We start from the raw sequence: 13,202 nt of genomic DNA on the forward strand, positions 1-13,202 counted from the left end.
GTGTGTGTGTGTGTGTCCGGAGCCATGTGGTTCCATCGGAAGAAGAAACTCCCACGTAGAGCACAAGCCTACATGTGAGTATGATGACAAAGAGAGAGAAACAAAGGGTTGTGATTGAGCAGGATGATATTGACATTTAATATTCATTTTAATATCCATCTGTTCACTTAAAGATTAGGGAAACTCAGTTAGATCAGATCATATCTGATTGTTTTGGCTTCTTATTATGTTAATTAGAGCCTTTTTTCTATGACAGTGATAATTACATGCTGAGTTTGATTCTAATATCAGTTAACAATTTATGAGGACATTAAATAATTCAATCATGATCAGAATATAAAAGAACTCGAATTATTTTGTATGGAGTAGAACAAGAGCCTCTGAATGATGTACTGTCATGTAGCTTAGTGTCTCCAACCCTAGGAAGAGTCCCAGAGTGCTGTTGTTATTTTTAGGGCACAAAATATTGAGATTTTGTGTTTTTTTTAAATAAAATATTAAATATTTTGAAACCATGTACGTGTATTGATAAGATTATACAATTTTCGTACAGGAATTTTTCATGAATGTAGGTATTGCATATACTAACGAATAGGCTTGAAGAAGTTATATATAATAAACAACATTTCTATGTATGCAGTGGTCCGAATTTTCACTGCAAAATAGACTCTTAAATAGTTTAAATAGTCTTTGCTTCATATTTGCTTCATTTTATATACAGTAATCTGCCGCTTTACCGCGATTCGAATTTCACGCTCCCGGTTTATCGCGGAATTGCATTTGCCACATAACTAATTTGTTTTTTTTATTTTCCCGGCCTCTCACGGATAGCACGATAGACCAAAAAACTTATAGGAAATTGTTTTTAAGGAGTTTTATGTTAAAATTATCAAATTTATTAATAAAAATATAATTAATAATTATAAAGTCAAATTTTAATACAGTACAGTACTGTATACATATATATTTGCATTTTTCAAATATTATTTCACTATTTAAACAAAATAAACAAAACAAACTAAATTTTCTTCATATATTTTTTTTTACATTGTTTCCCCAGAATATGGATTTGCCACATGGTTGTGAATATTAATAAACATTCAATTGGAATTTAGGAATGTGTTCCAAAACACATGTGCACTAAAATTGTGTACTATTTAGCATTGTGCTGTACAGTATATGGGATGTTAGATATATAATTATCTCAGATAGTGTTTTAAAAATAAAAAAATAAACTGAAAGAGCAGTAAGAGCTTGATTATATTGGACACTCTCAGTCTCTTCATTCTCCACCTAGCCAGCATGTGGAGTGTGAATTTTTCATGCCTGAGTTTGGAGTAGGATGATTTTTGATATCTGAGCTTGCATGTGATGTGCTCATACAAATTCCCCACCAATTCTGACCCCACACCACTGACACAGCTCTGACTGTGATATTACTATTACAGGATTGTCGAGGCACAAAAACAGCTTGTTATATAGGGTGGTGTGATTTGTGACTTACACTATATGCTGGATACAGAGCAGTTATTTGCTGTTGTAAAAGTTGAATTCTAAAACTGTGCACATTGATATTTGGTAGACATTGTTAAAAAGTAAAATGCAAAATATTAGGATGTCCTGGATCCAGTGTTTCTATTAAGCTCCTGAATAATAATGAAGGAAGCTACACTATTTGGACTTTTCCAGCCATATGTAGTTCTTCCCTCAAACTGTTACCACAAAGTTGGAGGCACACAATTGTGAGGACGTTAATGGAGCAGTAGCATTACATTTTTTCTTCATTTGAATTAGGAAAAACCAAACCTGTTCCAGCATGATAATGCCCCTGTGCACAAAGCCTGCTCCGTGAAGGTATGCTTTACATGGGTTGGAGTAGAAGATCTTGAGTGGCATGCAATTGAGCTCTGACCTCAACCCTATTGAACACCTTTGTACTAAATTGAAACGCTGAGTGCACCCCAGGTCTCCTCAACTCACTTACATCAGAACCTGACTTTACTAAAGACCTTGTGGTTGAATAAGCACAAATCTCCACAGCCACATGACAAAATCTAGTGGAACATCTTTCTAGGAGAGAGGAGATTATTATAACAGCAAGTGGGATGTGTAAAAAAAAAAGTTAATGGTTAGGTGCTTACAGACTTCATTTAGTGTCCATTTAGTGTATATTGTTGTGTATAGTGTAGTATAGTGTATAGTGTCTATTTAGTGTATATTGTTAATCCAAACCAAATTTGCAACAATTAACTTGATCATTACCAACTATTCATGCAGTATTTAGTGTTGAGATCTTTTTTTTTCCTTTTATTTCTATGCTTGTTATGCTTTTATTTAATCCTGTCTAAATACTAACCTAACTTTAAACTTAAGCCATGGACTATATATCAGTCTCTGAAGGTATTATATGTTAATTATTGCCCCAACAATTGGTGAAGGGGGCAGATGATCCATCCACACATTGCACCTGTATGCCTGTACACTCTAAGTATATAATGTAATGTGTTGTAGTCATTGTGATCGTATGTGTTTGGGTGTTTATGTAGGTATTTGTAATGAAAGTGGGTGCTGCCGAGCAGGACCAATGCTCAGTAATTAATCATTCATGCTGAACTGTTTTAGCTAATACAGAGAACAGAGTGGGTGCAGGTACAGTGGAATGGCTCTTCACTCTGTCTCTGTACTCTGTCCAGTATTTCTCACACTCTCCTCACTCCTACTCACACTTTCTCTGACTCATCGCCGAGTGACTCAGAGCTGCAAAGCTGTCGCTACCCATGGTGCCTAACTTCTCTCACATGACACAGTGGTACACATGGTGCTCTAGTTTATTTATTTTTTTGCTTTCTTCTCTCTTGTTTGTCTCGGTTTCTTTCTTGCTGTCCACCATGTCCTCCCTGCTTTACTTTTTTCTGCTCCCTCGTCTTCTCTGAATTCTCAGGTTTTTCTTCTGCCAGATTGGCTGAGCTCTGGGTGTTTGTGTGGCTAATGTTATACTAGCATGCTAATATGGCTGCTAACACACTGTGCATCGTCACTGGTCTTGTTTTGTTGGCAACACAGCACCATAATTGGCACATGTAGTTGTTCTATTTCTGTTTTCAATTCTACCTCCATGTGATTAAGTGCTGTTTTTACTCTTCTCTCCCTCTCTTCCTTTCTCTCACTCTACATATATTTATATATATCAGTGTGGAAGGGGATCCTCATTGTGGGGAAACAGGCAGTTTCTCAGACAGTTCCTCCAGTCAGGGCCCGTACCTTGGCATGTCAGACCGATACGGGAAGGCTACAGGAGAACCACTGGGATCCAAAGGGCCTCCCGTGGCCCCTCCAAGCCCAGCGAGCCTGGCCTGGGCTCAGCGCACACGCCTCCAGCCTGCCAGCCTGGCTCTCCGTAAGCAGGAAGAGGAGGAGAACAAACGCTGCAAAGCACTCTCAGACAGCTATGAGCTCTCTACAGACATGCAGGATAAGAAGGTGCTTGTGTGTTCTGAAAGACTTTGAATGCCTCTTTGATTCAGATTGAATGCAGTCGATCAGTGAAATGGTAGTTAATGCAGTCAAATGATGTCACACCTTACATTTTAACAGATTATTAATGAAAACAGGTGTTTGTTTAGTGTTTTAGGATGCATCAATGATTGTATTTTATTATGCAAGGAAGTAATAAGGATTTCTTTTTTCATTTACTTACATTTTTAATATTACTTACAATTTCAGGAATTCATGCACCTGAGAGATACACAAGTACAAATTGAAAAATACATTCTATGGCCTTTAGTGGAAACCTGGCCAGGTTAAACATTGTCAAGTTTTGACAATTGTCTTTTTTCTATTTCCATTCTAGTGTTTTTTTTCCCCTAGAGCATTAAAAACACATATCAAGCCAGTCATTGAGATCTCGAGTATCAGTTCAGGAAGCAAGGAATTATAAAAGAATCAAAAAGTTGGTGTTTATAGTTAAATGGAGTGAGTTGTCTCAGAATGTAATGATTTCTTACAGAAGATTCCTCCTTTACTAATATAAAAAAAATGTTTTGATAGTAAATAGATGAAGCCTTCTTAGACATCTTTAGTTATAGTGAGATAGGAAATTTGGAAATAAGCCTCCTTTTCTGTTTTTGCCAGGTGGAGATGTTGGAGAAGAAATATGGTGGCTCCTTCTTGAGTAGACGAGCTGCACGCACCATCCAGACTGCTTTCCGGCAGTACCGCATGAATAAGAACTTTCAACGGCTGCGTAGTTCCGCTTCAGAAAACCGCATGACGCGCCGTATTATCCTCTCTAATATGCGCATGCAGTACTCATTTGATGAGCGTCAGTCACAGGTACCTTATTCTGGGCAATTTATTATGCACCCTGGCCAGGAGATTAACTTTAGAGTAACAGTAATTCACCTTGTACCCAGAAATCACCTAATCCAAACACACTCTGAGATTACAACTACAAATAAGTTGAGCTCTATAGATATTCCTGCAGTGGTTATGACACTAAATCTTCATTATAATATGATAGGTTATAATACTATATTATGATATTAAATTATTGTTATATGTCCTTGGACCTACGTTTGAAAAATAGACCTTAACCATACCAATACCATTCTTTAACAATACATATAATTCAAAATTAGGTTTGATGCAAAAGAGTGGTGTCTTAATACAGTGCATTGTCAACACAGCTAAAATAAACGAAATTCAGCATGGCAAAGCTTTCAATTGGGTAATTCTAGTGATTTAATTTTATTATGCAAGGAAGTAAAAGGTATTTTTTCATTTACGTACATATTTATTATTACTTATATTTTTAGGTATTTATGCACCTAAAAGATACACAAGTACAAAGATCACAAATAGATGATGGATTTTTTAGTTCCTGCTTGCAGCTGACCGTAGCCATAGCACCTTATTAACATTACACGCTACATTAAACACATCATTCCAAAGGTATAAAATAATAACTCAATAACAAATATATTATATATAATATTTTTTTTTATGGTTGTATTACAGGTGCAGCCTGAAACTCCCCAACAACAGCAGCAGCTCTATCCCCCACGCCATCCCTCTTCCCTGGCCATGGCTGGCCAGCAGAGTTCGGCTGACACAGAGCAGGAGCCAGAATCACCTTCACACTGCCCTTCTGACCGGGAGGATTACTCACATGCAGACGATGCTTTTACCAAACAAGTGAGAACTTTGTCTGTGGTCTGTATTAAGCACAGCGGAATTTAAATCAGGCATATAGTACAGTTATGTTTTTTAACTAGTAGTTTTTGGTATGATATTAGACTATTACAGACTATCGTTAAAACGTGGTATTGATGCTCAAAAGACATCCGACCAGTTATCGATGAATGTTATGTGATTGATGGAACTAGTAGTGTTGGGTTTGGTGGTATAGGATAAGCAGATATAAAGGGGGAAAGTACAGTAGAATTTGACTGTTTCTAAATGTTATTGTATTTTTTTTATGTGAAGCCCAATCAGAATGATGTCCGTATAATGTAGCAGTGTTTTAATGAGGGAAAATAATATATTTAAATGTTTAATGAGGTGGTAGACAGGACATGCACTCTAACTATTTTAGGAATATGACAGATGAAGAGCATACAGCCAGACAAGGTTAATTCTTGCATGCAAATTAGAAATACGGTATGCAATAAATAATGAATAAGGCATATGTGGAAAAGGCAGTGGTTGTGATTGAGATGTAAGACTACTGCTCAAAAGGTTGTGAGTTTAGATCCCTGCACTATCAAGCTGCCACTTAGCCCTAAAAGCTCAGTTGTATAAATGAGATACATTTAAGTTGCATTTGCCCAAAGCCATATGTGTAAATAACGAGCCAGTAAACAAAGTGCAGGTGATAATCATAAGGAGGAGCCGTGGTTGGTGTGTTGGGGATTTTGTGGGTCTGACCTAAAAGAAAAAATTGGTATGGACAAAATTAATTCCAAAAAGGCTCAAGGAAATGTACCAGAAAAATGCAGAGTAAAAGTGATGTCCTTTTTCTTCCACCTTATATGTTACTTGTGTGTACATGTATACGTTTGTGCCAGGTAACATCACTGGCAGACTCCATGGATGACACACTAACGTGCCAGTCTGTGCGTGGTGATTCCCAGGAGGGTGATGGTGGAGGCGATAGTGAGGATTTTAGCGAATGTGTTTGGACCAGCAAGGTCCCCTCTCGGCGCGGAGTGTCGATAAGTGAGCGGACAGCGGGGGTACTCGGGGGCATGCATGAGGACAGCACCGCCACATCCTACAGTGATGTAACTCTCTACATGGAAGACGGCGTGCCTTCATCTCCGCTTTCTATGGAACGTGCACCCAGCAGCACTGACACCGAGTACTGGGGGCTAGGTGGTACAGCAGTAGGACGAGAAGACAGTCGAGATGCAGAGGGTGGAGGCAGCAGCAACAGCCGGCGCAGCACACCATGCACTGAGTGCCGTGACCATCGGCTTCGTGGTGCCCACCTTCCCGTTCTAACTATTGAGCCACCTAGTGACAGCTCTGTGGACATGAGTGATCGCTCAGACCGAGGCTCTCTCAGCAGGCAGCTGCTGTTTGAGCAGGAATCGGCTGGAGGGGGAGGAGGTGGAGGTTCACCCCAGGGAACTCTCAAACACAACCCAGCCCAGGGCCAGACTCGCCCTATGGGTCGCCCAATTCCCTCACCTCTCCCCACACACATACCACCGCACCATGCAATCCTGCTGCACCAGCAGCACCATCCACACCTTCATCACCCAATGCAGCACCATCACCACCAACACCCACTGGCCCATCTTCACCACCCTTACCCAGACTCCACTGTATCATCTACCCAACCCCCACTAACGCCACTCTCCTCCACCTCATCAGCGCCGTTGCCCTCTACAGGCATGGAACCATCGGATGGTGATAACGACTCTCTTAATTCCACCACCAACTCAAATGAGACAATTAACTGCAGCTCGGGCTCATCCTCCCGGGACAGCTTAAGGGAACCTCTACCCGCACTCACCAAGCAGACCTACCAGAGAGAGAGCCGCCACAGCTGGGACTCACCTGCATTCAACAATGATGTGGTGCAGAGAAGGCAGTACCGCATTGGTCTCAATCTTTTTAACAAGTAAGTGATTAGTGTTTTAGTGCTGTCTTCTTAATCTTAATTCTTCCTCTCCCCTATCACTAAACCCTATTTTTTTATCCTTGTCTCAGGAAGCCAGAGAAAGGCATTCAGTACCTTATTGAAAGAGGCTTTATGTCTGACACCCCAGTGGGCATTGCACGCTTTATCCTAGAGAGGAAAGGCTTGAGTCGTCAAATGATCGGGGAATTCCTGGGCAACCGGCAGAAGCAGTTCAACAAGGATGTGTTGGAGTGAGTTCTGCTATGATCACACCTTGAGTTTTTTGGAGCCCCAAAAGTTCAGGCATAACCATGCTGAGTTTGATGGCTCAAGCTGCATTGGCTATGCTAGCCTCATATTAGGCAAACAGCTGCTAGCATTGTGAGTTCTGACAAATAGATGAAGAGGTAGCAGGTGGTCGACTAGGTTGGAACATTCATAGTGAGCCATCATTCTGAATGCAGTCTCCTCTGCCTTAAGTTGTAAGAAGGAGACAAAATTATGAAATGCTTGAATGCATGCAGGATGTTAAACATCAAGATAAATATGTGATCTGTATTCCTCAGTTGTGTGCTGGATGAAATGGATTTTTCTGGAATGGACCTGGATGATGCTTTGCGCAAGTTCCAAGCTCAGATTAAGGTCCAAGGAGAAGCACAGAAAGTGGAGAGGCTGGTGGAAGCCTTTAGGTGCCCTAATATCATCCATTATATACTGTCAAGTGTTACATCTTTTAACTTGAAATGTCAGTCTAATTTGTTATAAATGCTTCAACAGAGGTTGTTATCAATCTTTTCTGTTCTCTCTCTCTCTCTCTCTCTCTCTCTCTATCTATCTATCTATCTATCTATCTATCTATCTATCTATCTATCTATCTATCTATCTATCTATCTATCTATCTATCTATCTATCTATCTATCTATCTATCTATCTATCTATCTATCTATCTATCTATCTATCTATCTATCTATCTATCTATCTATCTATCTATCAGTCAGAGGTACTGTGTGTGTAACCCAGCGTTGGTGCGGCAATTCCAGAACCCTGACACCATCTTCATCCTGGCTTTTGCAATCATCCTTCTCAACACAGACATGTATAGCCCTAATGTCAAACCAGAAAGGAAAATGAAGCTAGATGACTTTATCAAGAACTTAAGAGGTACCAGTGCCTTGATATACTAATCTTTCATTTGTACAATGTCGTTTGTTAACAAGGCCTTTCTATTAACAAGGTGTAGCTTTTTTTTAGAAAAAGAGCATTAATGTGGTACTTAAATCCTGAAGTTCAGCTGAACTAGGGATGGTTTTGACTTGCGATACAATTTATTTATAATAGGACTTAGACTTTAACTGTGCCTGGCAAAACTTTGGAAACCTCTAGTCTTTTATTGTTTTTGAGAGACACATGCATGTTTCTTTAGTTTTATATGCAACAAACTGTAATTTATTGATATGAAGGTTTATGTTTGACCAAACAAATATGGACAGATGCTAAACCTTATTTTCATTGAAAAATCTTACCTTAGCATTAATAACCGCTTTACACTATCTGGTCAGCTTTACACTTTGACATCTGGCAGGTCTCCAACTTCCCCTGTTCCAACACAACCCAAAACCATCAAGACCCTATATGTGTGTGGATATGATGCAATCTTCTCATATTATTTGCCCTGTTCTACATCTTGATTTATTTTATCTGTCCACAGAAATGTCTTCTAGTCACTGTCCAAATTCTGTTTGTTTTTGCCTTTTGTCTAGTTTGTTTCATATAAACTGAAATGAACATACAAAAATGTGACGCAAAAAACAGAAAAGTCAAGGTGTTTCCACACTTTTAACAGGCTCTGTACATACTTAATGTAAACCATGCAATAAACATGTAGAGACATGGAAATATTTGTTGGAACCCCTCCATGAAAAAAAGAACCCACAATTTTCTCTAAAGTAACTTGAAACGGACAAAAGTATTTTTCATCTGTCAATGTTTATCCCATCTTTAATACAAGTCAGACTTTGATTTTGAAGTAGAATCTTTTAAATAATAAAACAAATGAAAAAGGCACGGACAAAATTGATGGGACTCTTAAAGTAATTTTTTGTTGCACAACATTTGGGAGCAAAATTAAAAACCACAACATTTCTGAAGCTTTCAATAAGACTACGGAACCTGTCTACAACCCACTCTTTATTAGCAAACTGCTCCATCTGTCTCAGAGTTGAAGGATGCCTTCTCCAGACTGATGTTTAAACTTTTTCCATAGATGTTTTATATGATTCAGATGACCGCCTATAAAAGGGCAATTCAGAATAGTCTAGTGTTTACTTCTTAGCTATTTCTTTCTGCTTTGGATTATTATCCTGTTGGAGGACCTAAGAGCTGTCACCTAAAAAGAGCTTTCTGATGCTAGACATTTTGCTTATATGAAGGGTTGGTAAACTGGAGATTTCATTGTGCGCTGCACAGATATAAGCTACCTGTGCTACACTATGAGGGAGGTGGTAGCTCAGTGGTTAAGGCGTTGGATCGGAAGATCACCAGTTCAAATCCCAGCACCATCAAGCTGCAACTGTTGAATCCTTGAGCAATGCCCTTAACCCTCAACTGCTCAGTTGTAAATCAAAAAGCTATGGTTTTTTCTCATCTGTCCAAAGGGCAATCTCACAGAAGCATTGTGGCTTGTCAATATGCATTTTAGCAAGTTTTAAAGGAAAACACCTAAACAAAAAAATAAAGTTAAACTATAATCCACTTTTTATACTTCTTTTTTAAGGGTACCAACAAATTGTCCATTTTTGTAATATTAAACTTTCTCAACAACAATGTCTTTTAACCTACTAAAGTATTTTTCACAGCTTTTCCTATAAAAATACCATAACCTCTTACACATTCCAGGAGATTGATTGCTTCTAAAATACTCAAACTGCAGTAACTAAAGCAATTCTCATCCTGTATCTGCATGGTTGTATGCATTGTGTTGATGACATATGGTTAACTAATTGCATGAATTCAATTTGATCCTAACTTTACATATTCGGTCCAAATGCATAATGCGGTAGAATCAGTTGTATAGAAAGTGGTTAAATATGGTTAAATCGAATAAGGATTGTGGGAATAAAAAGTAAAATGTTCAGTAAAGATAAACACTGCTAGGTTGGAGTTAAAGTAGATTAAAGTGTCTCCCTTTTTTCTTTTTTTTTTTTACTCTAATTATGCATACAAGGAGTGGATAATGGACAGGACATCCCAAGGGACCTTTTGGTTGGAATCTACCATCGTATTCAGAAGTGGGAGCTGAGGACCAATGATGATCATGTGTCTCAAGTGCAGGCAGTGGAAAGAGTGATTGTAGGCAAAAAACCAGTGAGTTCTGTAATCGAGTTCAGTGTTTGAATTTGCTTATATATTTTAATTGTTTATGCTTGTTTGATTATTTTTTGCGGTAATTACCCATTTTCTTGCGGATGTGTTTGTGTTTTATGTGGTCAGGTGCTCTCTCTACCCCACCGCAGACTGGTATGCTGTTGCCAGCTTTATGAGGTTCCTGATCCGAACAGGCCACAGCGGAGTGGGGTTCATCAGAGAGAAGTCTTTCTTTTTAATGACCTATTGGTGGTAAGAATATTTTTTCTACCCTGGTAAAAAAAAAAAAAAAAAAAAAAAAAAAAATCAATATCTATAGGACCTAATTCTATGTGTATTTTCTTATAGCCTACAAATGGTGCAATGCAAAAAAAATAATCAGATGCACACTTACATATTAGAATAAAGTTCTAACTCCTTTCTTTAAGCCACCTCTTAGTCCAAGGGCAATTTTGCTCTCAAGTGGAATTGAAGCGGGATTAATAATACAGTCTCACAATCTGTATAAAAACTGGCAGCACTGGCTACTCTAAGCGACATGCATAGCATTGTTTTACAGCTTGCTTTCGGGGGCACAATCGGCTTAAAAATGTTTGTTTATTTTATAAATGTTTAGTACAAGAAATGGAAAATGTATTCTCTTCTTTTACCATTCACCACATATCATGAGCCACTTCTGGAGAACCACTAGGCTATTGCTGCCCAAAGTCATACATCACTCTCTTCTTTAATGCCTTAACCTGGGCATTTCACATTGGTTGGCAACTTTGTACATTACAAGTTTTTTTTTTTTTTTTTTTTTTACAAAGAATGCGATATGAATCAGGCACAGGCATTTTGACAGTTATGCCATCTTATATTGCTGGCCTTATTATCCCTAACACCATATTATCCAACAGTCAGTTACATATCTGTTCAAAAAGCTCACTTATTAAAGCTAAAGCTTTATTAAATGTAACCTACACATCTCTATTTGTAGGTAACAAAGATCTTCCAGAAGAAGAAGACATCAGTGACATACAGTTTCAGACAGTCTTTTCCTCTTGTGGAGATGCAGGTTCACATGTTCCAAAACTCCTGTAAGTATATTCATTCCTCCATCTGTCTCTCCATCTGTCCCTCCTTCTTTATTTATGTTATCACTTCGTTCTGGCGCTGCGCTTCAGTGTGACATTTAGCCACTCTCTCTTGGCCCTTGTGCACTTGCTGAAGACAGATAAGTGATAAACAGACCCAGTTCATCATGTCTTGTTATTGTTTATGTATTAGTTCGCTGTGTTGTGCAGTTTGCATAATAGGTAAAGATTTTGTTTTATTTAATTATTTAATTTCAAAATAAATCATCAAAAATCATCAAGAATGCATGTTTTTTTTCCTAATCCGCAGTATATTTGTTATGATCAGTTGTGCTGTCTCCTGAAATGAGCTTTCAAGTGTAGGGAGTGTGGAAAATGTAAAATACTCATGATTTATCCACCTCTTTCCCTCTATCTCTATTTCTCTTTCTTCCTCAGACTATCCCCATGGTATTCGGTTAACCTCAGCCATCCCAGGAGGGGAGCGTAAGGTCCTGATTGTCTTCACAGCACCGAGTCAGCAAGACAGGACACGTTTTGTCAGTGACCTGAGAGAGAGCATTGCTGAAGTGCAAGATATGGAAAAATATCGAGTAGAATGTGAGCCATTTTTCTCTGCTTTTCCAAATACACCCAAGTTTTCATTGTCAAAACATTATAAATAAAAATATTCTGAGTGTAAGGCAGTACGACTTTGACAGCTTTTTTAATGATTTGTGCTGTCTACACCAGTAATGAAACTGTATGAAGTGTCCTTATACAAATATGTTATCTCTGCAGCGGAGCTGGAGAAGCAGAAAGGTGTTATGCGGCCTGGACTTATGAGTGGAGATGTGAGTGGTGGGGTGGATGGAATAAAGACTGAGGCAGTAAATGGCACTCTGGGTAGGCCTAGCCTTGATGACACATATGCCACAGGGGATGGGCTTAAGCGTACAGCGCTTAGCTCATCACTCAGAGATCTCTCAGATACAGGTAAAGCACACAAAGGCACACAAAGACACACATTTACAGGTTTGCTTCAATAGTGAATAGGGATTTCTTAGTCATTCATAGACATGCACACAGTCTCTTTTTATAGACACACTTGTCAAGTAACAATGAGGTTAAGAATACACTTTAGTGAAGAAAGCATCCGCATTTCCCAAAGTGTTTGAAAAGGTGTGTGTTAATCTGTTTTTAGGGGTGAAATTCAGGATGTGAAAAATGCTCTGTATAGTCATAATTAAATATAGACTGTGTTGAGTACAGGGATCAAGTAGCTATAAGCCATGGAAAAAAATTTTATCGTGAAAGGAACAATTTGTGAAAGACATTTGTATAGTACATGAAAAAAGCAGACTAATTTTGACACACAATTGAACTTTTTTGACTGGATACAGGAAAGCGGGGTCGCAGAAATAGTGCGGGCTCTTTGGACAGTACCATTGAAGTAAGTTTTTGATGTTGTACTAAGGTATTGTTTTTCACCCGTTATTACATATGAATGTTACAATTCCCTGCATGGCTCCTAAAATGTTGCTTTTTTGTTTTGTGTACACTGCCCTGTGCCACAATTCTTTTAACATTGCCTGATGTCTGTACTGGTCTCTGTGCTTGAGGGAAGCACACAGATCTGTCCTTACTGTGCCTCCTGG

General features: G+C 38.6%; 1 protein-coding gene across 5 annotated transcripts in view; it reads left to right on the top strand.

Annotated features, from left to right (window-relative positions):
• The window catches only part of iqsec2a (IQ motif and Sec7 domain ArfGEF 2a), an 84,763-nt gene that overhangs the window by 66,827 nt on the left and 4,734 nt on the right, over positions 1-13,202 (top strand). For all 5 annotated transcript variants that reach the window (XM_083553612.1, XM_083553613.1, XM_083553615.1 and 2 more), the window contains 13 exons: positions 3,192-3,480; positions 4,132-4,332; positions 5,017-5,193; positions 6,066-7,126; positions 7,216-7,377; positions 7,693-7,815; positions 8,121-8,287; positions 10,350-10,489; positions 10,616-10,741; positions 11,469-11,568; positions 12,004-12,165; positions 12,346-12,540; positions 12,948-12,997. In XM_083553612.1, coding sequence (XP_083409738.1) covers positions 3,192-3,480; positions 4,132-4,332; positions 5,017-5,193; positions 6,066-7,126; positions 7,216-7,377; positions 7,693-7,815; positions 8,121-8,287; positions 10,350-10,489; positions 10,616-10,741; positions 11,469-11,568; positions 12,004-12,165; positions 12,346-12,540; positions 12,948-12,997 — 2,953 coding nt within the window. The remainder of the gene's footprint in view (positions 1-3,191; positions 3,481-4,131; positions 4,333-5,016; positions 5,194-6,065; positions 7,127-7,215; positions 7,378-7,692; positions 7,816-8,120; positions 8,288-10,349; positions 10,490-10,615; positions 10,742-11,468; positions 11,569-12,003; positions 12,166-12,345; positions 12,541-12,947; positions 12,998-13,202) is intronic.

Source organism: Silurus aristotelis, assembly GCF_946808225.1.
Source record: "Silurus aristotelis genome assembly, chromosome: 11".
Lineage (NCBI taxonomy): Eukaryota > Metazoa > Chordata > Actinopteri > Siluriformes > Siluridae > Silurus > Silurus aristotelis.